Raw genomic sequence first — 27,720 nt, 5'->3', positions numbered from 1 at the left:
AACATCTCCAATGTGCACTCCCTGGGTCGCTTGGGGTAAATCACTTAACTTCTCCAGCCCTTGTTTTCCTTACCTATAAAATAAGGGAATTGCTTAGATAGTGAGAAAAGACATTTTACTGTTGAATTGGTGGGCAAGGGATTTTTGAGAGCAGCTAAAGGGTAGAGTAACACTGATTATTAACAAGAGGGTTGAAATTGGGGGGAGAGGGAGTAGGGAGTGATGCCAAAGCAGAAGAAATGTCCTAAAGTATAAAGGGACACAAAGAGAGCAAAGGTATTGGAGGGATCAGCAGGCACAATGAGGATAAAAAATAGATATGCCACTGTAAGGAAAACCATAATTTTAACTGTACTTTAAATTCTATTCTGTTCAAATTGTTAAAAATATTCAGTAGGAAGAACTTTCTGAGCCTTTAAAAAACTTCCAGAGAGCTTTAGTAGCTAGTCAAGTTATAAATTTCCCAGAATTGATGCAATTCTCTACAGATATTGCTGAAGAGTGAGTAGAAAAAAGGATGTGGGGAGCAGTTGGGTGGCTCAGTGGATTGAGAGTCGGGCCTAGAGACGGGAGGTCCTAGGTTCAAATCTGGCCTCAGACATTTCCCAACTGTGTGACCCTAGGCAAGTCACTTAACCCCCATTGCCTAGCCCTTACCATTCTTCTGCCTTGGAGCCAATACACAGTATTGACTCCAAGACAGAAGGTAGGGGTTTAAAAAAAAAAAATATATATATATATATATATATATATATAAAAAGAAAAAAGGATGTGTTGGGAAGAAAGAGTGAATGGTTAACTCTCAAGAGAACACCTCTGGTGGGTGCCCATCCTCCTGAAGTCATGCATTGTCACCCCCAGGCACCCAATGGTATGGGATCAGAAGATGAAGAAGCCACTAAGTTCCGAGCCTTAAATGATGGGATAAATGCTAATGAAAAGCTTTTTGTAGCCAAAAAGAGAACATCAAAATTTAATGTCTGAGATGCCAAAAGCCCAGAGCTGCTATTGAGAGTGAGCCTAGGTCTCAGAAGGCTGTGATCACTGTTTCAAGATGAGTTCTACTCAACTATAAGAAAAACATTAGAGTAAATGGTGGTTAATAATAATAAGATTAGGGCAGATGGGAAATCTTTTAAACTAACTTTCTGAATCTGGAAAACTGAGATTTAGATTTTTGGACTATGGTGTCCTGCCATTCACTTCTTTCCTGGTTTTACAGCCTGACTGAGGGAAGATATAATCAGGGACATTCTATCCCTAGGCACCAGAGATACTTCTACTTTTGTGGAACTACGTTAATGAAAGGAGGAGCTTAGATTCTATGAAGAACTAAATGAAGTCAGCCAACTACAAGGTCACAATTAATAAAAGAACTCATTCATATAGTGCTCGGAGGTTTGCAAAGAGAGTTCCTCACAACAGCTGTGGGGAGGCAATGATTCTTGCATAATGGTTTATAACCCTTTAAAGTTCATAAAAACAATTTCTTTAAATGTTTCCTCAGTTTTATATGAGGAAACTGAGGCTGAGAGAGGTTAAATGACTTTCCCAGGTCCCCCAATAAGGATGACGTGAAGAGAAGAGTTCAAGTTGTAAAAGATCCAGAAGTGTGAGTGAGAAATGATAAGATGGCCCTGGTTAGCTCTGCTAAGCTTTTTACAAGAATGTGCCAGGAGAGACAAGTAGGACAATTCCATTCAGTGTTACTCACCTCTAAGGTGTTGAAGCTCCATAGTCAGCCTTTCGATGTGATCGTTACAGAGCTCCAGGTTCTCCAGTGTCCCTGCCCTTAGTGCTTCATTCTGCTTTTCTTCAAGTAATAGGTTTAGTTCCTCGCGAGTCTTGTTAAATTCCTCCAACTCCTGTTCCATTTCCTGAATTCTATCAAGAAAGGAACACTGGGAGGCCGAGTCCAGGGTCTTGTCCACATAACTGGAGTTCTCTTTTTCTAATGAATCACAGTGATGATGACTAGGATGGGATTTGACTGAAGTTAAATTCATCCTCTGTGGAGGCAAAGGAGGGAGAGGAGCTGGACGGGAGGGTCTCATTGAGAAAGATGGCGATTCAGGTTTTAGTTTCTGATTCATCAATAAATGAGGAAGGGTAGATGCTGGAGCACAAGGGCGGGGAGGTGGTGGCCTCAGAGCCTTTCGCCTTTCAGATGTCTCTTGCTGAGTGGGCAGCATGGGAGCACCACGGACAATATCTTTCTCAGAGCTAAAGTCCATGATAGAAAAATGCCGGGATATTTTCTGGTCCATCTCTGTCTTAGGTCTAGATAGGCTCCTCTCAAATTGTGCCAACTGTTCTGTCAATTTAGAATCCAGATCCGTATTGCTTTCTCCCTGTGGAAGGACTAGTGCTGCAGTGACACATCTCTTAGCTTGAAGATCAGCTTCTGTCTCCATCCCTTTTGCCATATTGCTAAAGTTGGAACAATGCTCTCTGGGTCTGTGTTGCTGGTCTTTAGTCCAGTCAGTCCCATGCTTGAGTTTAGGGCTTGGTTGACTAGCCTTTAATATTCCAGATGCTGAATTTGCAGAGCTGCTGTGAAGAGGGCTTACTAGACCCTCAAGGGTTCTGGGCAGAGAACACGTTTCTCTGATTGATATAGATGGGTAATGCCTGTCCTTCGCTTCTGAAGGAAGAGTGTCAAAGCACCCTTTTGACCTTTGGTGGCTCTCTGCTGCATCTGTAGTCACTCGAGTCTCTTCTATAGTGTGGAAATGTAGGTTATTCTGCATCTGGGGCTGAAGAAGTTTGGGAGTTTGGGAGAAAAAGCCATTGATTGGTTTTGTGGAATCAGTATCAAGAAAGCTTTTATTAAGAGACTCTTCATGGCCCCTTTCTGGCCTCCTCAGAAGCTCACTCTCCTTGTCCTGAAGAATTTTGTCTTCTTCACAACCCAAAGTTGGATGGTTCGGGGATAAACTGGATGGTTCAGAGATTGTACAAGTGGACTCCTTGGCATTACATTCATGAAGCTTGTTCCTTTCCTCATGCTTTACAAAGGAGGTCTCTAGGTTACTCAATGAAGATATAAGATTATTATTCTGATTGTTCTCCTGGGATGTATCTTCAGTTTCCCCCATCATTGGGCTAGGAAACAATTTCACAAATCTGTAAGGAAAGATGCCTATCTTGCCCCTCAGTTTCCCTTCTAGCCAGCCATCTTCCAAAGTCCTCAGAATTTGAATCCTGTCTCCTACCTCAAAGTCCAGTTCTTTTGGCTCCAGGGCTTGGAATTTATAGAGGGCAATACCATAAGCCCCCAGTTCATTTTCATCCTCTTCCAGTTCTCTATTTCTCTCTTCCTGAGACACATCTAAAACACCATTAATAAAGTACGCTGAGTCCTCTGATCCCACTGGATCATTCACAGTCCTCAAGGGTCCTAAAAGTTCCACAAAACCTTCTGGGAAAATACCTCTTTGGCCCTCTAGTTCCCCTTCAAACCAGCCTGGTTCAGGTATGCCAATAATGGTGATTATATCCCCTTCTCTGAAATTCAGCTCCTCATCCAGCTGAGCAGAAAGTCCCATCAGTGCCCGGGCTTGGCCCATTGAATATTCAGGAATCTTAAGCAGGGTACTCTGAGAGTCCCACTGGTGGCTTCTGGATGAGAGGCAAAGTTCTTGTATACATGAAGATGGGAAAAAGCCCTTGGCACCCCAGCAATTCCGACCTTGTTGCCAGCTGGAGGTAGGAAGACCATCCAGAATCACCAGGTCACCTAAAGCAGAAGGTAGAAAACAGATAATAGCTTCAGTACACATTCACTAAATATTAGAAGAAAAGACACATTTATTTTTAGGAACCTTAAACAATCAAATATCCTGGCTTCTCCCTTATAACAATGTCCTTGGAAGTTTTTGTTTTTAATTATTTTATAGGCAAAATGCATTATAATGTAAATGTATATGTAAGCAAAGTTTTTATATGGCTCAATAACTAAATACCTTGGGAAGTGTCCCACAATTGGGTCTCTTATACCAAATTAAAATCTTTGGCAAGAAGATAATGGCTTCTCAAACCTTGGCTTCTCAAAGATCCTATCAAACTTCCCAATCTCAAATCAAATTCATAATGATGTACTGTGATAAAATGCTAATATATACAAGCACCTCTACCCTTAAAAAATTTTCTGATATATAGTATTTAATTTTGTTCTCATAACAAGGAAAAAACAGAATGGGCATTATTCCCATTTTATAGTTGAAAGAGATGAGGTAAGTATTATGAATGGATTTTTTAAAAAACTGGTATTTTATTAAAAGCAAAGAAATACGTGGATTCTGATTTTTTAAAAGATGAAAGTTAAAGAAGAAAGAATGAAGAGAGAACAAGGTGAAGAGGTAAACTGTTCTCTAAGGCCATAAAATACAAATAATTTGCTGGTCAGTATCAGTGAAGTTAGTTTCCACAAAGAAAGTTCCCTAATGCCATAAAGTCACAAGGACAAACACTATAGATAAATATCTTATGTACATAGTTGGCCCTTAGGTGATATGGTGGTTCTAATGCTGGGCCTGAAATCAGAAAGGCCAGAATTCAAATCTAGCTGCAGACACTGATTATCTGTTTAACCCTGAGCAAATCAGTTAACCTTTGTTTGGCTAGGTTTTCTTATCTATAAAATAGGGATAATAGTCCCTACCTCAAATTATTGTGAGGATTAAATAATATTTTCAAAAGCCCTTAGCACAGTGCTGGCACACAGTAGGCTGTAGAAATGGTTATTTCCTATTCCTTTCTCTACAAGTTAAGTGACTAGTGCAAAGTCACAGAGCCAGTATGTAACAGAGGGAAAAGTGGCAACAAGGTCTTACCATTTTCAAGGTCAACTCTCTATCCATTAAACTTCTTTTGTGTGATATGAGAAATGCTAAAATATATTATTACCCATATAGTCATTACCAATATGGTACTGTTTTCCCCAGAAGGACATACAATAAAATCAATTACTGAACACCTATTCTACAGAAAGTCCTGTTCTAGGTACCCAAGGTGATCCAAGCTACACTTGCATTCGTTAGTTATTTAAAGATGTCCAATATACCAAGGAAAAGGAAAACTGTTCTATAGCTTTTATGTTATGGATTATGAACAGTGATCACATAGAATCCTTTAGATAAGTAACTCTAAGTTTTAGAAAGAGTTAGACCTAGTTAGTAAACAGTGTATAAGATGTCCATTATAATAATAGATTAACGGTAGTATTAAAAAGGATATAGCTTGATGTATTCAAATATTATGGCCATTAATAATATTCAGGAATAAAAATCTTAGGCTTGTGTAGTTCTCTAGAGAAGCTAAAACCTAAGCAGAAGGAGCTGGGTTCATTGAGAATGTAGAGTGAACAGCCAGCCTGATAAGATAAAGCGACCTTGTTTTCTTCAGGTGGTCGATCCTTTAAAGAGTGATGCCACTCTAGGCTCCCAGAGAACTGTGGCCGAGAAAGGTGACTCTGACCTAAGCAGGATAGTTAACCTTATGCTGAATTTTGCATTTTTCTCAACATCTTCTATACATTCTGCTGTGTTAATGCTATTAAAACCCTATAAAACATACTGTTGGACATCTACATGGGGGTGGGAAGATCTCCAGCTTTAATTTTCCATAACTTGAAGAGCCATAATTTGGCTCTTCAGCTCAGAATTATGTCACAGAGATTTTTTATTTCTAACACAAGTAGATTCCCTTCAGAAGCCTTACTGAAGTGCATGGACAAGAAATGCATAAGAGAGATAAATGGGTTGTGATTACTCTACTGGAGAGAATATGCACATGATTAGATCACAAAACCAGTCAAGTATGTCAGAGATTGAAAGAAGCATTTTAAAAAGAGGTAGCTTATACAGTAGTGTATAGAGCCCTGGCCTTGGAGTCAGGAGACCTGGCTTGGAATCCCAGTTCCTTTCTTTCCTATCTGGTTTTAGGTGGCTTTAGGCAAGTTACTTCATTTATAAACATTTATATTTATTAATCACATATAAAATGAGAAAGCTGAACTATGTGATTTCTAAGGTCCTTCCTGACTGTTCTCCATCTATAATTATATTCACCAAGTAAAGAAGACTGGCATCATACAAGTCTTTCAGATTGGGCAGCCTTAGTGGAGTGGTAGATACAGGGCCAGGCCTGGAGTCAGGAAGATGTGAGTTCGAATCCAGCTCAGACACTAACTATATGGCCATGAATTAGTCCATAGATAATAATAGCACCTACCTCCAAGGGTTGTAGTGAAGATCTAATAAGATAATAATGGTAAAATATTTAGCACAGTGCTTAGCACAGAGTATATGATATACACTAATCCTATCACTAAGGTCCAGAAGAAGTGATGATCAGCCAATTCCTTTAAGATGAACTGAGCACCCGTATCGCATGTGACAATCCAGAAGGCATTCTCAGGCCAGTTCCAGGGCTACAATGAGAAGATGCTAGTTTATTGATGATTGTATGGCTATGACTATAAAATTAAACCAGGATCTCTGTCCTTTTTATTGATGGAAGGTCCCAGTTTCTAAATGGAGTAATGTTAGGGTAGTCAGGCCAACATGACTAATGTAGTTCTTCACAATAAAAAGAAATTCTCTGAGGTCATTCCTAGTGGCTCCTATATGACTCTAAGCATGAAGAGAATTGGTCATCCTTCTTGGTGTCCCACAGTACCAACATGGAAGGTTCTGAGATTAGAATAATTAATATTCAAAAAAGAAAAATAGTTAATATGGCCCCTTTTAGAGCCAAAGTCTTTTGTATCCCTACAAATCAAAACTTATATTAGTCATACCTCTGATATTTAAATAATTTTATTCTGAACTTAAAAACCAAAAAAGGTCATTTCTACATACACAGTAAAATATAGTTATGTATAAAACTGTCAATCCTTATTTTATGTCTTGCTTTTTAAACAACAACAAAAAGAGTCCATGTATTACTTCTCAAACCATTATGCTTATTGGTGCTTCCTTCTGAATGTCCTATTTTCTATTGCGCATCTTTTAAAAAATGTTTGTCTTCATTCTTTGGCATTACTATTGTTAATTCCTCCTCTCCTTTTACCCAAGTTAAAAAAAAAACACCAAAGAACAAAAGAAAAAACCTTCCTATAACAAACAAGCATAGTAAAGCAAAACAAATCTGCAGAATGGCTATTTCCAAAAATATATAACTGTACCTGTAAAAATTAAATTATATCTCTAATAATAAAAATATTATATTTTTGAGGTTTATTAAGGATTATTAGAAATCAAGGATACAAAATAAAAACCATGTGCCCATGGCTGATTAGCCCATTCAAAATCCCCAGGGTTAGCTTACCACTATACTTGCTACATCATTGCAATGGAAGAGAGGAGAGCGTGATATTGCCAGTTAAATACCAACTATGATCTCGCCTATGTGGAGACTCAGGTGAGATTATTGGGAATTCTGGGAAATACTAAGGACTTCTGGGGATTGAAGTCTAGGGTTCAAAATCTCCATTTTTACATTCCCGCCTGAGGAAGACTAGACCAGCTAGGAAATTACAATAATTTGAGAATAAGAGGAAAAGAGAACAAAACCAATAATTACTAAGTGCATTGACAAAAAGCCAATTAGGCGGCAGTCCCCTTCAGCATAAGAGTATACATACAAAACAAATGCATTCAAACCCACACAGTTCAAATCACCACATCCCAAAGTTCACTCTGGATCTTCTGGTGCAGCATGTTGTCTGTGGAGGGAGGCATCTTCATGGTGTCTTCTCCAAACAGTTCACTTTCTGGATTTGGAGAGGTAGCATGTTTCTTAACCTAAAATTACTCTCAAAAGGAATTTAAACTTTTCAATTAAAAATAATAATAATATTTATACAACCTTGAGTATACCACTTCTTTGTAAGAAGGAAGATGAACATGCTTCACTCCTGATCCTCTGGAGGGTGTTGACCAGAGCATTGATCAATGTTCTTCATTCTTTCAAAGCTGATTTTCTTTACAATGTTGTTGTCCTCTTGGTTCTACTCACTTCATGCTTCATCAGTTCATAGTACTTTCTGGCTGAGGTATTACCTTTCAGGACTTTGCTCTCATGCCAGCTGCCTTCTTCTGGATCTTCCCTCTTCTACAACATTCTCAACCTGGAACATTCCTTCATCATGCCATCTCTCTTCTATTTTTGAGCTCTTTCTGAGGCTACCATTTTGAGAACAGGTCCAGAGGCTAGCCATGTTTCATTCCCCTCCTGGCTGTCTAGACTTTGCCGCCATGCCCTTCTCCATGTACCTGCTTTCCTCTTCACCTTTCAGCTCCCTATTATGCATGTCTTCTCCCATTAGAATTTAAGCTTTTTGGGGGCAGGGGTTTTCTTTTTGTTTGTACCTGGATTTCCAGAGCTTAGCCCAGTGTCTGTCACATAGTAATGTTTGCTGCCTTGCTTTACCTTAGAGTGAAGTCCTCTCTTTCATCATTTCTTAATGCAATAATATTCTATTCCATGGATTTATTGTGATTTGTTCATCCATTTCCCAATTAAGGGGATACTCTTGTAGTTTCAGTTATTTTCTTTTCCCTTTTAATCTCCCCTTCAAGGATTATTACCTCTTCAGGATTATTCTCCTTCTTTAATACCCTACCCTCATTCCTGTTTTTTTCTTTTGAATTTGATGTATTTCTGAACCAAATTGTTAATGTTAAACATTCTCATAAGAGTGTTTAATACTTCTGTCCATTTCAGACAGAAGTGAGGTTCATCTGATACGCATTCCCCTTATTCCTTTTTACCTTGTGATACTGCTCTTCTCATCACTCCTAATTATTAGAAATATATAGCAAGTTTTCCCCTTCTACTAACTAGTATAATTACACCTTCAGCAGTTCCTCTGCTTTTTCTGATTTAATTCTCTCAATACTTTAAAGACATTTAGGTTCTGAAGAGACACTTGTTTCTTCTCCATTAGAATGGTAGCACATTTGCTACAGACAGATTGCTCAAATAAGTTTGCCTTTCCAAATTTCTCTGGATTTTTGTATTTTGATTTCAGAGTTCCCACTCAGCTCTGGTTTGGTTTGTTTTTTTCCCACAACAGAAATGCCAGTAAGTCCTCTATTCTAATAAATATCCATAATCTCTTCTGGATTATATTTGGTAATATTCTCTTCCATCATCTGCTACTGCTATTCTCATTCATACTGTGAATTTTAAAACTACTCCACCCTACTCAGACAGTACTTTAGGGGAAGATAAAAGTTGTAATCTCCTGATTGTAACAATGGAGATACTTGGTCTAACAGAATCAGGAATGTCTTGTGAATTTTACATTGTTCCACTCTACTTAGTCTAACAAGGTTAGGAATGTCTGCACCCATACTTAAGGATTAAGTATCTAGGAGGATGGCCTTTGATAGACATGTGCAGAAACAGCCGACAGACCCCTGGGCTGTCCTAAGTCAAGCTAAGCTATCATTGGTACAGATGAGATGCAGGAAAGTGATGTAAAATCGTCTATATGGGGCGTGTCACTTCCTCTCTTTGGGCTCTTTCCCCAGAGAGGTGGATGTGGCTGGTGACTTCCTGAGAGCAGGTCTGGGCGCCAGTTCGATCCTGGAGGAGTTCCCTCAGACAGCTTCCTTGAGACAGTCTCATGATGAGTGATAAGACTGACTCCCTTTTCCCTTGGTGCTCAGGGGAGGCCCCTTGGCCAAGGCCTTTAACTCTTGCCTGACTCAGCCAAATCCAGAGCAGTTTAAATTAACTCTTTCCTCCCTCTCTCTCTCTTCTCCTTAATTCCATCTCTTTATATTAATTAAAATCACCGTAATTTCCAGCTGACTTGGGTATTTTACTATTTGGGATATCCCATGGTGACCAATAATTAAATATAGTTTAGGTCACAACGCCAAAATTATCCTTACAATACTAAGGACAGCCAGGCCTTGGGTAATCATAGCTGTTCCTCCTTTATACTTGAATCACTTCTTTCTGGATCTGGGCAGTAGTTTTTCTTTGATAGAACTTGAGATTTTGGCTATGACCGTTTTAGGACTTCTCTTTCAGGGTTTCCTTTTAGGAGATGATTGGTCAGTTCTTTCTTTACTTAACCTTCTGGTTTGATTTATTACTGTTTTCACTGATTCTTGAAATACAGTATCCAAGATTTTTATTTTAAATCAGTGGTTCTAAAAATTTCCAAAACAAAACAAAACAAAAAAAAAGCATTTATTTAATGCCTATATATGTCCCATACAGTGTACATACTAAGTGCTTTACAAATATTTCCTGACAACAGATAGGTAGCTTTATTCTCACTTTATAGTTGGAGAAATTGAGGCAAATAAGAGGTTAAGTGATTTGCCCTGGGTCTCCTAGGTATTAAGTATCTGAGGTCAGATTTGGATTCAGGTCTTTCTGGTTCCTCACCCTGCATTTCAGTTTTAAATGATTCCACTTCTTAGGTAAGGTTTACCACATTCTCTTCCAAGCTATTTGTTTTCTTCCCAATTCTTTCTTCCAAAACTTTTGTCTCATTTTAAAATATTTTTGTTTCATTTCTTCTAAGTGTTCGTGTAGTCTTTGTGGAACATCCTTTTTCTCCTTGAGTATCTGCTTACAAGTGCCTAGGACAGTGATGGTGAACCTTTTAGAGAGGCAGGTGGTGTGGATGTGGAAAGTGGGAGGAAAGTAGCCCAGCCGAGTCCCTCTGGCTTTCTATTAATGAACTCTGGTGAACTCTATGCTGGGGTGACGACATGCGTGCCCACAAAGAGACTTTGCATGACTCCTCTAACACTTATGCCATAGGTTTGCTACCACAGTCCTAGGGAGTCACTCTCCTTTTCAGGCCTCTCTCAATCTGGAATAATTTTTTTTTATAGCAATCAGTGTCTTAGTTGGTTCATTTTTCCTGCCTTCACTCCTTCTTTAGGACTTTGGGCCAGGGCAAGGGTCTATTGCCTTCATCTGCTGTGTGTTTTAGGAGTGATTTGTTCTGCTTGGTCTCTTCCAAGGTCCTCTGAATTCCTGCACAGACTCCTATCTTCCAGAGTCAAGTTTCCCTGGATGTAGGAAGTTCAGAGCATTGGCCTTCAGAGTATCTTAGAATATCTCAGGATACAACAGGGGTTGTCTGGGTAGGAGCCCTATGGTACCACCTTAGTTGCTGATGCTCTACTGAGGAAGTGTCAGTCTCCTGTGGTAGTGTAGCAAAACTTGAGTAGGATCCCAACCACCCTCCCTCCCTAAAAAATTTTAAATGTAATTAGAAAATGTTTAACTAAATAAAAAATAAGACACAAAATAGATAATGTTAATATATGGTTTTCTATTTCTATTTGGATTTTACACCACTATTTTATCAGGTTCCCAAGGTTCCTACACCTTGGGTTATCAAATCCCTGAGGTTTTCTAGATGGCCCAAAGCAGGGGAACACAGGGGATACTGCTGCCTCTAGAAACATTTCCAGGTTAAGCATGTTATTGATCTAGCTCCATTTACATGGAGAAGCTACTGGCTTATTTGCCTGCATTCACTAGTACTGGCTTTGCTGGAAGCCCCTTTTCTACTGCCTATAAGCTTCTGACTTTTTGTGCAATTCTAGTATGGGAGAAATCAATTACTATAGCTTCTCACTGGATATCTTGATTGATCATCATTTAGTTCATTGAGAATTTCAGGATTTCACAGACATAGGTATGAGAGAAAGGAAAGCTATCTCCATGCAGAGAGTCATCTTGGCCATAGTCCTCTAGTTGGATGTCTATGTATTTAATAACTATATAACAGTAGTGACAAGTATTAGCGTTTATTTAGAAACTAGAAAAGTATTTCAACGATTCAAAGAATTGTAGTGTAGGAAAAACCCTTATTTCTCACTTAGTTTAACTTCCTCCTAAATTAGCAATCACCATCATGAGCAGCCACTTAGCATCTTCATGAAGGCCTCCAAAATGAGGAAGAATTCATCTCCTCCTTAGGTACTGTATTCTACTTCCTGGCAGCTCTAATTGTAGCCTCATCTCTGTCTCTCAGCTACTTCCATCCTTTGTTCCTGTTCTTTCTTTCAGAGCCAAAAAAGGAGAATTTAATCCCTCTTCTACATCCCTTCAATTCTTGAAAATGAGGCAGAGTCAAGATGGCAGCGTAGAGGCAGAGAAAGTTCAGACCTCTGAAAGCCCTTCCTTACTGATTAAAAACTAAATGCTCCTAGGAGGCTGAAAATCAGACTTAACAAGACAGAGCCAAGGAGCCCTCCTGTAGGACTCAACTTAAAAGGTATGCCCCCCCCCCCAAGCTGGAATTTGAAAACACTCGGGTTTAAGGGGAAGGAAGAAGGAAGGTCCCAGGCTCCCCCCACCACCACCTAGAGCATTAAGCCTCCAGGGCAGCTAGAACCTCTGGGAGGGCAAGGGTGCTGGTCTGGAGGGAGTACCTTGAGGGCAAAGCTATGCCAGGGTTAGAGTGTCAAACACAGGTGGTGGGGAAGCAGTTGGAGAAGAAACACAGAGTACAGAGAGGGCAGCCCTAGTTGCAGCAGCACAGACACTCCATATTGCACGAACCCCCCCCCCCAGATTTTTGCCTCAGGGCACATCTAGTTCAACCCAGCTGGACCTAATCCCTTCAAAGCCTTCAGAAGGCAGGGAAGCTCAATCCAACACCCCTCCCCCACAGACTACACTGAGAGATTTGCTAACTAAGCTCCAAGGGTGAAGACTGACATTAAAGTCCACAGATCCAACAAAAAAATGAGAGGAGCAAGAGTGCAAGCAAGTGCAGGGAGTAAAAAGGGGGCAAATATGAGCAAACAACAGAAAAAGAAAAAAGAAATTACAATCAACAGCTTCTATACAAGCAATGAACAAAGAGCAAACAGAACAGAGAAGGATGAGGGAACATCAAGAAAAAAAAACAGAAACCCCAGCAAATTGGATACAGACTTTGGAAGAACTCAAAATACAATTCAAAACACAATTAAGAGATGCTGAAGACAACTTTAAAAGCAAGATAAGTCATCTGGAAACAGAAAACAGTGTCTTGAAAGCCAAAATTAATCAGCATGGAAATGAGGCAAAGGAGATGAAAGAGGAGGCAAAGAAGATGAAAGTTGACATCCAAAGAAAATCAGACGAGAAGGATCACCATATTCTTGAAAATTGCACTCATGTATTTATTATCTATCTCAAGGTTTAACATCTCTAGCTTCATCAAGTGATGTTCCTATGGCAGGATTTCAAGTTCCCGCATCATCTTTATCTTTCTTCTCTGAACATTCTTCAACTAAACAGTATTCTTCCTAAAATACTACAGAGCTAAACACAATATTCCCAATATAATCTGAGCAAGGCTTGTTACCCTCAATCTGGAGTCATATCTCTACTCATTGTAGACTAAGATCAAATTAGCTTTTCTGACTGCCTTATCACTTTTTTTTGCCTCATAGTGAGCCCTCTAAAATTAGACCTTTACGTTTTATTTCTTTAGTCTCATTTTCATTTTTCAAATTATGAACTTAACAAACATCAATAATACATAGTATTATAAAGTAGAACAAAAAAAAGCAGCTTTGATCTTCATCAATGAAGGAAGCATATTTTCTTCACTGATAACTGTCACTAGAAGGCTAGTTCGTTAAGATGTCACCAGACTTCCAAAACAGGCCCTAGCCTAGAAATAAGCAATATAGGGCCTTTGAAATGATTATGGGCAGCACTGTTGATATTTCTTTCTATGTTTGTCCTTTTTCCCCTTTTCCTTTTTTTTCATTCCTGTTCTTCCTCCTCATTTTCAGTGATCAATGAATGGCACCCAAAGCAAGAACTTAATCTAGCTCTTGGTATTCAAACAGAAAGAGAGGTTAGTTTGTGTATGTAAAGGCAGAATTTTGTACAGCCATTGGGAGGCTTATCGAAGAGAAAAATGAGGGACAGGTGACACCTGCTGGAGGTCTGAGGATGGAGCACTTAATTCTTCAAAAGGAGATTTTACAATTTTCTAGTGATTTCCATTCATCTTACTAACCTCTTTGGGAGGAAGGAACAGAAGGAAAAGTTTAAAAAGTGGCACAGTGAGTTAGAGCAGAGGCATCAGAATTTTACATCCCATAAGTTTCTAGGACTTTCACAATTCTTACTGGCCCACAGCATCCCTCCACCAAAGACTTCTTTAACTCAAAGAAGAAGAGATGAACTAACAAAGTAGTGCTAATGGGCAGTACTGAGATAAAAGGGAGATCAGTGGGTGATGAGTGGCAACAGTGTGAGAGAAAAATGTATATTAGTGACTTAAAGCAGTTATGTTAAAAGAGGAGTAATTAGTTTCAGATTCTGAGGAAAGAAATTGGTTTGTAGCTATTATCCACAAAACTTGACACTCCCCCAAAAAAGTAATAGGGGTTCCAATTATTATTATATTTATGAGACATTCACAGATGGTAATTATAGCATCAGTCTTCTAGCCTCTTTTTTTCTTATAAGAAGGAAAATTTTTATATATGAATTTCTCTTAACCCTAAAAACCTAAATATACATCCTAAATAAAATACTCATGTGTAAAACCACAATATCAGTTTCCTAAACTACACTTATCCTAAACCCTTTACCCATAATGCATGCTTTCTAGGATTCTTACAATGTATTTTTTTCATAGCACTTTAGGCTAGTACTTTGAAGAGAGTGGGCATTTAAACAATATTGATTTGACCCTTCCAACTCTCTTTGTTCACTACTATTATTCACAAGGGTGATGTCCAGGGATCATAGAATTACAGAATGTTGGAAATGGAAGAGACTTTAGATTATGGAGTCCAACCCTCTCATTTTTATTTCAAGGAAATATTTCTTTATGTGGAAATATTTAAAAACCATGATGGGGGGCAGCTGGGTGGCTCAGTGGATTGAGAGCTAGGCTTAGAGATGGGAGGTCCTAGGTTCAAATCTGGTCTCGGACACTTCCCAGCTGTGTGACCCTGGGCAAGTCACTTGACCCCCATTGCCTAGCCTTTACCATTCTTCAGCTTTGGAACCAATACATAGTATTGATTCCAAGATGGAAGTAAGGGTTTAAAACAAACAAACAAACAAAAACCATGATGGGTCCTCAGAAGATTATAAAACAAAAATGGCAAGTGTTTTTAAAATGTTAATTCAGTGAGTTTCACAAAAAGTCAACAAATATGTTTAAAGGAAATCAGTTTGACTCAAATTTGTGTTTGTAAAGAAAAACTGATGATATTGTGAAATGAATCATGTTCACATGTTTTCCAAGTTCTTTGTAGCAAGCAGTTTCAGTCTTAAGACTATCTCCCAAACAGACTTGGGAGACCAATTCAGAGGTGAACTGGTGGTTCCCTATTGTCGATGCCATAAACTACCAGCTCCTTAGCCTAGCAAATATGGTTCTCCCTATTGTCCGTGACCTAGGAGCCCATCAGTGGCTCTGCATTCTGTTCACATTGTCATCTCCCACCTTGATGCCTTCACAAAGGTCACCCTTCATGCCTTAGGGTGGCCCGCTTAGATCTCATACTTAGCCACTAAAATCATTTGCTTCCTTCATCTCTGTTCAAATGTCAACTTTTCTATGAAATCTTCCCTGATTCACCAACTAAAGGAACCTCTTCTTTGCCTTTATCATGAAGTGGTACAATAAAAAGACTGATGGATAAGACCTGGGTGCAAATTCCATCTTTGACACTTAGGCTGTGTGACCTTTGGCTTCCTTTTTCATAAAAAATAGACAATCATACACATAGTATCTACTTCATAGCATTGTTGTGAGAATCAAGAGATAACCTGGAAAAGTATTTTATAAATCTTAAGGCACCTAAGTCAGTTCTTATTTATAATTGTTATTATGGTTTTGAATAAACTGAACATTAAAGTACATTTCCGATATTACTATCACCTTATTGGCTAAAATGTTCCCTAGAATGTTTAGTGGTAGAATATATTGAGTTTAAATATACTCATTTGAACCTTTTTTAAATCCCATGTTTAGAAATGCAAAGAAATCATAACAGTTTAGTTTTTAAGAATCTGTAGATATAAAAACAACTAATTCTTATACCCAAAAAGCTTTAAAAGAATGCATACCTCTTGATCCAGGAATATCACTACTAGGTCTGTATCCCAAAAAGATTTTTTTTAAATGGGAAAAGACCTGTTTGTACAAAAATATTTATAGTTGTGCTTTTTGTGGTAGCAAAAACTTGAAAACTGAGGGGATGTCCCTTGATTGGGGAATGGCTGAACAAATTGTCATATATGATGGTGATGGAATACTATTGAGTTATAAGGAATGATGAACCAGATGATTTCTTTAAGAACTGGAAAGACCTACATCAACTGATGCAGAGTGAAACAGCAGAACCAGGAGAACATTATACACAATAATGGAAACATTGTGGGACGATCAAATGTAATAGACTTTGCTACTAACAGCAATACAATGATCCAGGACAATTCTGAGGGACTTATATGGAAATGGATTTTGAGTAATAATACATGTATAACCCAGTAGAATTGCTTGTCAACTCTGGGAGGGAGGAGAAAAGAGGAGAGAGAGACAACATAAATCATGTAACCTTGGAAAACTTTTGTGTAAATTTATCACTGGAATAAAGAAAAAAAAAGACGAATTTCACACCAGCCCCTAGCTATTGTGAGGCAAGCTAAATCTGAGAGGAAAACTCCAACCACATTTAGGAACCAGAAGAGTAGAATAAGACCATTTTGTTATTCATTGCCTAATTCCTAAAGTTCATTTCTACCATGAAAGAAGGTGTTTCTAGCTCAAGACTGGCAACTTCAGCAGAGAAGGTCTGGCTGAAGAGTACCAAACTAAGCAGATTTCACCTTAGTTAAAGTAGTACCAGTTTACCTCGATGAAGAGAGAGAGTATCTGTATCCTGGGACAAAAATTCAGAGATGCAGACAAAGAGTTTCTCTCCATGTTTCATACTAGGAATGGTCACGATCTCCACAAAACTGCTGGGGAATTGTCCTAGAAATAGAAACAAAAACTTCAAATGCATCATTCTTTTCTGAAAGACATACAAAAAGACATGAAGCTTTTCCCCTGAGGCTATATGCAAACTATAACATAAAATAATTATTGGGGTTTTATGTGACACTGTTGGTATTTAAAGGGACGAAGTTAGCATGTAACACAAAAGACAAAGGGTCTGTCTTCAAGGACTTCAAAATCTACTCTAAATAAGACTTATGAAAAAGAAAAAAATGTAAGGTTAATTGTTGAAATGAAAATATACAATCATTAAGGTACAGACTAATTAATGAGGACTTTCTGAAATACCCAATCTGATTTTTATAGAAATAATGCAACCTGGTGATTGACAACTAAGAAACTACTTCTAGAATGGAAGATAACTTGAGCAAAGATAGGTCATAAAGAATGACCAGCATGAATAAAAAAAAAAAAAACAAGTCAGCCTGCCTGGAATAAAAGAAGACAGTGGATAATTTTAGGACATGAGAATATGAGGAAAAATAAACAAAGAATAATCCTAGTCAGGAGATGTTGTCAGATACAAAGGGCAAGAGAAAGTCACAAAGCATTTGAAGGAAGAGAGTGCATTTGGACAGCATTAAGGGAGGCACGGTGCCCAAGACCATAAAGTACTACTACATTCTGCACCTAGATATGGTTAGACTATGTTCAGTTCTATAATACTATGTTCAATTGTGGTTGTAACATTTTAGGAAAAACACTTAACTAGAGAGCATCCAGAGGAGGGCACTCAGAAGAAGTAAGGGCCTAACATTCATGCCACAAGAAGACTAGAGAAGAAATTGAGATTGTTTACAGCAGAAAAGAGAAGGCTTAGGGAGAATATGTTAAATGTATTCAAGTATCTGAAGAGCTAGCACAATGAAAGAAGGATGTGATGTGTTCTCATTGCCAAAAAGCAAAGAACAAGGAATAACCAGTGAACCTGATAAAGATACAAATTCAGGCTTGGTAGAAAAACAAACTTCCTCCATCAGATCTATCCAATGTGGAATCAGCTTGCCTTCAGAAGTATTGGGTTTTGTTCTTTCCTCAGCAACACACATATGAAAATTGGAATGATACAGAGAAGGTAAATATGGTCCCTTAATGCAAGAATGACATGAAAATTTGTTCCATACAAAATAAGTAATTAGTGGGTTCTTGGAGTTTTTTTAAAGGAAAAGGGGTATATTTGCACAAAAATATTTATCAGTTCTTTTTGTGGTGGCAAAGAATTGGGAAGTGAGAGGATGTACATCGGTTGGAGAATGGTTGAATACATTAAGATATATGATTGTAATGGAATACTATTATGCTATAAGAAATGATGAGCAGGATGGTTTCAGAAAAACCTGGACAGACTTACATGAACTGATGCAAAGTGAAGTGAACAGAACCAGAACAGTATACACAGTAACAGCAACACTGTATGATGAACAATGAATGACTTCAGCAATAGTGATCCAAGACAATCCCAAGGACCCATCATAAAAAAATGACATATGCCTCCCCCCCCAAAAAAAAGAACTGATGGAATCTAAATACAGATCAAAGCATACTATAATTCACTTCATTTTTTGTTTGAGTTTTCTTCAACAAAATGACTAATATGGAAAAATGTTTTACATGATTGCATAGGTAAAATCTACATCAGAATGCTTGACATCTCAGGGAGAGAGAAGAGAGGGAAGGAGGTAGAGAGAACTGGAATTCAAAATTTTAAAAACCAAACAATGAATGTTAAAAATTGCTTTTACATGTAACTGGGGAAAATACAATATTAAAAAAAAGAAGAAGAAGAAAAGCAATACAATGATCCAGGACAATTCTGAGGCATTAATGAAAAAGAATGCTATCCACATCCAGAGGAAGAATTGTTGAAATATAAATGCAGATTATAACATATGATTTTTCACTTGACTATTTGGGTATATGACTTGTGGTTTTGGTTTTATAAAATTATTCACCTACAAAAATGAGTAATATGGAAATGTGCTTTAATTGATAATATATGTGTAAATCCAGACTGAACTGCCTATCAACTCCAGAAGCAGGGAAGGAGACAACATGAATCATATAACTTTGGAAAACTTGTGTGGAAATTTGTTATTAAAATAAAACAAAGAAAAAATGAATACGTACTGGTTCTCTCTTATTAGAAGCCTTTAAGCAAAGGCTATATGACCATCTGTTGCTTTTGCTATAGAGAGGGGTTCTGGTTCAGGAATGGATTCAACTTTCGCTTTTTTGAAAGCCTCTGAGGTTCCTTCCAAATATGAGATCAGAGTGTTGTAGGTTTTGAAGAGAAAAGTGATTCAGATTGTGAGAAAAGAAGCAGTCAGGACTAATTACAAAAAAGAAGGAAAGAGGAGGTAAAAGTGAATGGGGTTGAGGTTAGCAGGGTAATTGGCATCAAATGGTCTCAAACCCACCTTAAGGGGAAAAAAAACCCAAGTCATTATGAATAACAGAAGATGGCTATGGGATATGCAAGCATTTTATCCTCACTGATAGAGCAGATCGCATGTTGAGAGCACCTAGTCCAACCCAGAGGGATTAAGTGACTTGTCTAAAGTCACAGAGATAGCAAATATTAGAAGGATTTGGATCCAACTAATCTGTCTTGAGAGCCAGCACTCTTTTCCATATATAATGCTGCCTCTTGTAGAGTCCTGTGTACAAACAAAAGTGCTGCAAGAAAGAATCAGGGTGCCACCGTTCATTTCTGAGTTCCCCTTTAGACTATAATCTGGAAAAGAGTTACACCTATTTTGTGTATGGTGACTAACCTCTTACCTGTAACATCCTCTTTCTTTCCCAAGAGCCAGAATTCATCAACCACTGCCAGCACTTCAATGACATCCCCTACAAAGAGAGGCAGTTCCTCTGATACGCTTGGGCAGAAGTCAAAGATAGCACGAACCACAGAGCCAGGTTCCATGGCTTAGAAACCTGTAAGGACAGAAAAACAGTTACACGGGAAAGGTCACAGAAACAAAATAGCCTTTAGTTAAAGCAGTCAGTCCAAGAATTAGTTAAGGAGAGGTGGGGATGCCATCACAAGATGGATTCTTAATAGATTAACGTGTAACATCCATTTACAGGGAGTCTTTTCCACATCTGATTCAGTGACTGCTCTTGTAAAGTGGGTGGGTAAAGTAAGATCTATACAGAAGAGTTTCAAGAAATACCCACAGGGCAATGTAGGTTTGCATTGTGCCAGAAGCAGTTCATAGAATAACTCCATCTAGAAAGGCAGACGAAGGACCCCTTCTGTCTGCAGAGATGTCTTTCCCCCACACTCAGATACAACAATGATCTTCCTGAAGTGAAAAGCCTGATCATGTCACTATTCTACTCCACAAACTGCAATGTCTCCCCATTACTTCTATGATCACATATAAAACCTTCTTTCTGGCTTCATAACTTGATTTCTTCCTCCCTTTCCTCTCTTCTTCTGCATTACCTTCCATGTACTCTATGACTCAGCTACATTAGCTTCATGCTATCCCTCACATTTGATAATCCATCTCTAGACTTTGTGTCTGTTTACTGAATGCCCCCTTTGCCTGGAATGCTCTCACCCAACCTCCGTTTGCCTCAGTTTCCTCCTCTGGAAAATGGGGATAATAATTAACATCCACTTCTCAGGATTGTCATAAAAATCAAATGAGATCATGGTTGTAAAGAGGTTAGCAAAATTCCTGGTACACAGAACGCGCTACATAAATGTTTGTCGTTTTATTATTGTTGTTGTTGTTTGAATGCTATCTTCTCCATTAGACTGTGAGCACTCTGAGGGTAAGGATCATGGTTTTTGGTTTTTTTTTACTTTCTTTGTATCCTCGCCACTTAGCATGGTTTGGCGCATGGTAAGCACTTAAAAAATGTTTGTTGACTGACAAGTGACCTACATTCACGGTGACCTAGATTCCACTCCACTTAACTGAGATTTAAAAAAAGAAATGTCAAGAGGTAAATCTATAAAATAGTCAAGAAAATGCTATGCAGACAGAAAATGCATTACAGATATTACAGGAATCCTAGTGTGCATAACTGTGAGTGGAAGTTGTGTGAAACTCTCCCTCCTCCTCTGCCTCAGTACTCTGCTTGTTAAGGGGATTATCACATTTAATATCCTGATGTGTGCGCCCCTTTCGATAGAGAAAAAAGGAGAAATGGAGGGATTTAGGGTGGCAGGAGGCCTTAGAAATGACTTGGTGTAGGGAGTTCTTCTGTATAACAGAACCCTTTGGCCCCCTTTTCAGAATGTTCTTAAATGCATAATGGAAACCAACTACATTGAAACACAGTTACCAGAATATTTAAAAAATAAGTTCACCGACTCCAAGTTAAGAAGCCCTGATGTAGCCCAGGACAATATCTACATTATATAATCAGATAAAATTAAGGCTTAAGTTCTTCAGAAACTTTTCAACGAGAGCTAATGATGGTAAGATAGTTATCACCCACATCTTACTATGTAGTTTATAACCTGAGGGGGAAATGTTAAGCATATACAAGCCAGTGTCTATTTGGAATATCTAACAGTCTGAATTGAAAACCACAGAATTAAATCTTGGACATTACCTCATTTACATTTAGTGAGGAATTAGGGTAAGATAGCTTTTATTTGTAAAGTGAAAACTCAAAACTTGATGTGAATGCTTCTGGAAAAAAGTCATCTGTCAAGTTCCAAAATGGAAAAAAAAAATGAAACATTTTATTATCTTTGACTTCTTATCTCAGGCAGAATAGGAAAGAAATTATGAAGCATTTCCTATATCTCCCTTCTCTCTCTACCCCAACCCCCACCCTTCCACCAAAATATTTCCTACAATTTTATTAATCACATAAACTACAATTAGATATAGAAACTGCCATTTTGCAGGCATATATATATATATACACATATATATATTTAATATTTTAACCCTTAACCGATATTTTAAACCCTTACCTTCCATCTTGGAGTCAATACTGTATATTGGCTCCAAGGCAGAAGAGTGGTAAGGGCTAGGCAATGAGGGTTAAGTGACTTGCCCAGGGTCACACAGCTGGGAAGTGTCTGAGGGCAAATTTGAACCCAGGACCTCCCGTCTCTAGGCCTGATTCTCAATCCACTGAGCCACCCAGTTGCCCCCTCACCTAGATATATTATTATAGCAAAATCTCATTTGTCTGGCATAAGTGAATTTTCCAGATATCTGAAATCTTTTGAAACTTGAGTGTCAAAACAAGATTTATTTTAGTAAATTTGATAGAAATCTCTCTAAAATGTTTTATTCATATTCTTGTTTTTGTAAATTTAATTTTTTTTAACCCTTACCTTCCATCTTAGAATCAAGACAGGGTATTGGTTCTAAGGTCAAAGAGTGGTAAGGGGTAGGCAATGGGGGTTGTGACTTACCCAGAGTCACACAGTTAGGAAATGTTCCAAGGCCAGATTTGAACCCAGGACCTCCTGTCTCTAGAAATGGCTCTTGATCCACTGAGCCACCCAGCGTCCCTCAATGTATTCTTTTCTTTAAGACTCAGTATTATATGAAGACCTGCTAGAGTACTGCATTACAAAGACTGATTCCTTTTTTGGTTCTATTTCTCCTTATTCTTGCTGTTTCTTATTAAAATTCTCTAGTTGTAACATGTCTACTTCAAAAAGCCTCCCAAGCTTTCTTCTGGCTTACCACTATAAACCTATCAACTTATTAGAAAACAAAGTTTTCAAAATATTTTTTGTAAATAAAAGTAAATCAGACTTAAAGGGTAAGCCTAAAAGTCTCTTCTAGGAGGAGTAAGTCTTAAGCATTTAAGCATGCAATAACTTTCCCTGGACAGTTATTTCAGCTGTGCAGAGGGTTTTTTCTGTTTCCTTTTTGATGGGGTTCCAAAGGGTTGAAATTGTCCCAAGTCACCACCAGTTAACTGAGATGTTATTGCAGTAACTATTTTTATATAGAATTTACCTTCTCCCAAACCACTTCAACATCCTTTAAATGCTGAGCTAAGGCTGGACTTTATTTTCCTCCTGACAAAGCCTGCAGACTTTAGTCAAAGGCATCCCTCAGGAAGCATCACATTAAATTGATCATCTAGTATGGGTCTAGTATTGTTAGTTCTTCTAAAAAGAGTTTATTGCACTTAAGTCAGCTGTTTGGAATAAATGGCAGGCACCATCTACTCTTACAAATACTGATCAGTGCTTCAGCCAGTACTGCTGTCGTCTAAAAGGGTTAAATCACTTCTCCTAAGAACCTTATTTCCATCCTGGGAAATGGTCCAAGCGTAAGGGAGAATTGGCTCAATCAATACTCATTGCCGATGATTTCCAGCCCTCCTGGAATGAGTGCAATCCCAAAGGAGTGCACACCCTAGGAGGCTGCTACAGTTACAAACTAGCTCAAGACTTCTATAAATGAAGTCGTTCACACGCAAGGCCAGGAAGCTGAACCTCAGAGAGGACCCCAAGATTCATGGCAATCCCCGGACCCTGCAGGCAGACTTAACGGTACCTGCCATCAGGGATGTTTGGGACACGTGAACCCTCCAACAACATGTTAGGAAGCCCCCACCAGAGTGTCGGCTAGAAGCTTCTCAGCCACCTCCCTTTGGGAGGGGCAAAGCAAAGCAGAAAGGTGGAAGGGCTGAGGCAGCATTCTCCCGACGCGCCAAAGCTGTACGTGCCTGTCCTGAACAAGCCTCCGCCGCGGGCAGTCCTGCAACCACAGCCAGAGCCAACTCCCCAGGAGGGATAACTACTTCACCCGCACAGCCACTTGTACCTTAGTAGGAATAACTGCCACACTTTCCCCGACATCAGGCTTTGAAAAGAGGGAGAGAGACGGAATCCTGCAGGAACCGACAGGGCTGCTAAAGGACACCACTGAGGGAAGGGGCTTGGGCTCGGCTCCCGAGACGCCGGGGATGAGCCTTCACCAGACACACTATCTGTCACCTTTAAGACAAACAGTACCTGGAGCACTTTGTTCTCTTCAAGGCCCCTGCGAGCCATCTACAATTTCACTGCCTGCCACCTGCCTCTCCCAGGGACTCACTCCACTTCCCAGACACCTAGAAGCAGGCAAGCTTCTTGTCATAGAAGCAATGCTGTCCCCCCCCCCCTCCCCCCCCGGGGCTCACTGCCAGCTAGCTCCAAAAGGAGCATGGCGCCTTCTGAAGAGTGAGTACAAGATGAGCTCCCTGGTCAGCAGAATCTCTACTTAAGGCCTGTCTCAATCTAATTTGAATAAATTCTTCATCACAGAATACCCTTTCTTATCTAGACCTCATCATGGAAAACTCTCTTTGGGATAACTTTTTTTAATTAGGACAAGGCCTCCTTATATTCCTTAGAGCACACACTTCTTTCTAAACGAAAGTAGGGCCTTAGTCACCTTCATCATTTACAATCTTTTCCAAAAGCTGAAGATTCCCTTCCAAAAGTTTCCCCCCACTTAAAGGAGAGTTCCTGTTTGCCATCTGCCAGTGTCATTGGATAGACAATATCTATCTTTGTTCTTTCCATCTTCCATCCTGGTGTTTCTAATTCTGGACTTCTTTTACTCCACAAACTTAGATAAAACAAGTCTTCCTCTTACCTCTTTCTGAAGACATACTCATTTACTTCTAGTCATTTTTAAGCCCACCCTTAAAATTCTCAATGGATCTTGCTGCTGGTTTAAAATGAGCAAGTCTTTTAAAAATAACCAACCCCTAAAATTTCCAGAGAAATAATTTTTAAATGTAAATGCCAGCCTTTCTTCTAGAAGAGTAAAAAAAAAAAACCATGGTAGAACGCTTCGGAGACTTTTTTAAATAATTCTTTTATTCAGTATAGGTATATCACACCAAATACTGTAGCCACACACATTCCATTCCTGCTAAAGTCTACTGAGTACATATACTCAACTTTTGACTTGATTGAAACCAAATAGCTTAATAAATGGTTCCAGGCCCTGCCTTCTGAACAAATGTCTGAAATTGTCAATAAAAGACTGCTTTAGAAAAAATGAACAAAGGCAGTAACAGGGATATCAGGTGCATAAAACTATATTTCCTACTCTTATGATATAAATACCAAGTCATAGGTCAGAGAGAAAGAGAAAGGTAAATTTTTTAGAAATTGAGCCCCTGGGAAGAGGAAGTTTTTATAAATTTTATTAGAAATACTGAAATACATGTACTTACATATTTTCTGGAGCTCTTTTAAAACAAAACAAAAAAGCCTCATATATAACTTGACTTGTTCATAAAATTAACATTTGGTATATTAAATTAAAAAGCATAGCTTATTCTAATAATAATTATAAATCATTTATCTGCCTAGAAATAATTGGATTTGGGGAAAAAATAGAGTGCAGTTTTGGAGAAGTTAAATTTGAGCTATCTGATCTAATAATATAAATTGTTATGATATGTCTACTACATTACAAGACAGAAAAACAAAAATGTACAAAAATCTGGGCCAAGGTTCACAATGTTAAATTGCTTATTTTCAGAAAAGGAACTAAAAAAAAGGTCAACCCCCACTTTCCATCAACACACACAGGCACAGATAAACATCAATAAAAAAATACTGAATACACTTTTTTTTTCATATGGGCCTTTAATCAGTCTTATCTCCTGCATCATTTTTAGGAATTGTTTGTTTCTTAGGTGAATTGTTTTTATCCACATACATTTCTAAAACCAACAGGTTGGCTTGGATGGATGGAAATACAACTCTTTCACATACTCCCTTTATTCTACTTCTTCCATGTTTTCTTCAAAACATAGACCAATTCCTTTCACATGTTTCAGAACATGGAGGAATCTAATACAAGAAATGTGAAATCACAGATGTGTTATATACAAAACTCTTACCAATATGTTGCAGGAAGATGTCATGTTATGCAATGATATATGATGAACATTCATTTTATTTTTAACGCCTTTTTTGTTGTTTGCAATTGTGTTCATGAGGAAAGGGGTTAAGAAAACTTGAAGAAGAAAAAAAATTTTTACTAACAGTTTTCATATATTCTGTTGTTCTTCAGGGCTTTCGGTTCTCTGGAAGAACCATTCCTAGTCCTAATGGTCTACATCAGCCCAGCTACCCATCAGGATTCAACAAGCCTTTAATCAAGCAACAGATATGTTCCAGGCAATGTTCTATATCCTCTAACTATCAATCAAATTGGTATTATTAGATCAAATAGCCCACATTTAACTTCTTCAAAACTGAACTCTCTTTTCCCCAAATTTTCCCCTCTTCCAAGCTTCCCTATTTCTGCTGAAGGCATGGTAATCCTTCCAGTGTCTCAGGTCTATAATCTCAGCATGATCCTGGCCTCCTATAGTCTCCATCTCACAAATCCAATCAATTGCCAAATCTTGCTCCCTGCCTCAAGTCTTTCAACATTCCAGTCCATTCTATACATCAGAGGGGTCAAACACACTGCCCAGAACCACAACACTACGAATGGGGAATATTAAGTTAAAATACAATGGAAGATCGGTAATGTTAATATATAGATTTCCAAGACAATGTGCAGCCAGAAGGAATTCTGATGTACAGTTTCGTAGTCGTTTCTACTGAGAGTTTAATACTACTGCTATATTCTACTACCCAAGTAATTTTCCTTAAGGGCTTATCTGGCCATGAAACCACTTACCTAATCTATTTCCCATGGCTTCTGGATGCCCCTCGGAGAAGATACAAATATCTTCGTTTAGTTTTTTAAAGTCTCACACAATCTGCCACTTACCTCTCACTGGATATTACTCCTCTTCTTCCTCCCTTTGGCTGCTAGCCATCCAAAGTAGCCTTTTTCTGATTCTGAGTTTATGTCTGAGGGTTTTCTCTCAAGTATGAAATGTTCTCCCTCCTTACCTTAGCTGTAGAGTCCCTTTATTCTCTTAAGATACAGGCACCATCTTCTGCACAAGGTCTTTCATAGTCTTCCATGTTTAATGTTCTTTCTCCTCTAAGTAACTAGTAGTATCTATTAATTTTATATTTAGACATTACATATTTACCACATACTTGTTTTCTCCCCCTTTAGAATATAAATTCTTTGAAAGCAGAGATTAGATTATTTCATTTTTTAAACTTCTATCCCTAGTACCCAAGTACAGACTGCCTGAGGCACAGAATAAGTACTAAATAAATATTTGTTAATTGATCTAGTTTGATGTCAAAACCTTCTCTTCATGGGCAAGTAACAGAATACTGTATTGCTTACTTTTCTGCAGAGCCAGGAAAAGAAACAGTTGTCAAACAAAGATTTTATATGTAGGTGTATTTTTTCTTTCCACTAATTATCTAACATTTTTAAGAACCATCTTATAAAGCATGGAAAGCAATATACATGACATTTAAAAATGACAAAATGAAATTTCTCAGGTGGTCTATGAAGTGTTTTATTCAAACTGCCCAGCGGCTCATAATTCCTACCTACTCTATGAGACTTTTGAGAATTAAGGCCTAGTGAAAAACTCTTGGATAAGTTATTGCTAAATTCAAAAGACAGGGAGTAATTCTTAGTATTATCTGCAATTCCTAGAACAGAAGCCTCCATATTGTTGTTAATAAATATGTAACTTTTCTTTTTTCCTACCTCATCTGAGAGGGAAGGCAAGTGCTGGTAGGGATGTTGTGGCTTATCAAAGGTGCTTCTCAGATAGAAACCTGAAGAAGGTATAGAAGAACACACTAGTGGCCTGAAGATGACTCAGAA

At 38.4% G+C, this 27,720-nt stretch overlaps 1 protein-coding gene across 3 annotated transcripts in view; it reads right to left on the bottom strand.

Annotated features, from left to right (window-relative positions):
• The window catches only part of DNMBP (dynamin binding protein), a 129,624-nt gene that overhangs the window by 79,162 nt on the left and 22,742 nt on the right, over window positions 1–27,720 (bottom strand). For all 3 annotated transcript variants that reach the window (XM_007478645.3, XM_001366214.4, XM_056801020.1), the window contains exons 2-4: window positions 19,799–19,954; window positions 16,871–16,993; window positions 1,715–3,739 (exon numbers count right to left, since the gene is read on the bottom strand). In XM_007478645.3, the coding sequence (XP_007478707.1) occupies window positions 1,715–3,739; window positions 16,871–16,993; window positions 19,799–19,943 (2,293 nt within the window). In that variant the 5' untranslated portion in view covers window positions 19,944–19,954. The remainder of the gene's footprint in view (window positions 1–1,714; window positions 3,740–16,870; window positions 16,994–19,798; window positions 19,955–27,720) is intronic.

The sequence above is a fragment of the Monodelphis domestica genome, chromosome 1, assembly GCF_027887165.1.
Source record: "Monodelphis domestica isolate mMonDom1 chromosome 1, mMonDom1.pri, whole genome shotgun sequence".
In the NCBI taxonomy this organism is placed as follows: Eukaryota; Metazoa; Chordata; class Mammalia; order Didelphimorphia; family Didelphidae; genus Monodelphis; species Monodelphis domestica.
This window is presented reverse-complemented; position numbering and strand designations above follow the sequence as displayed.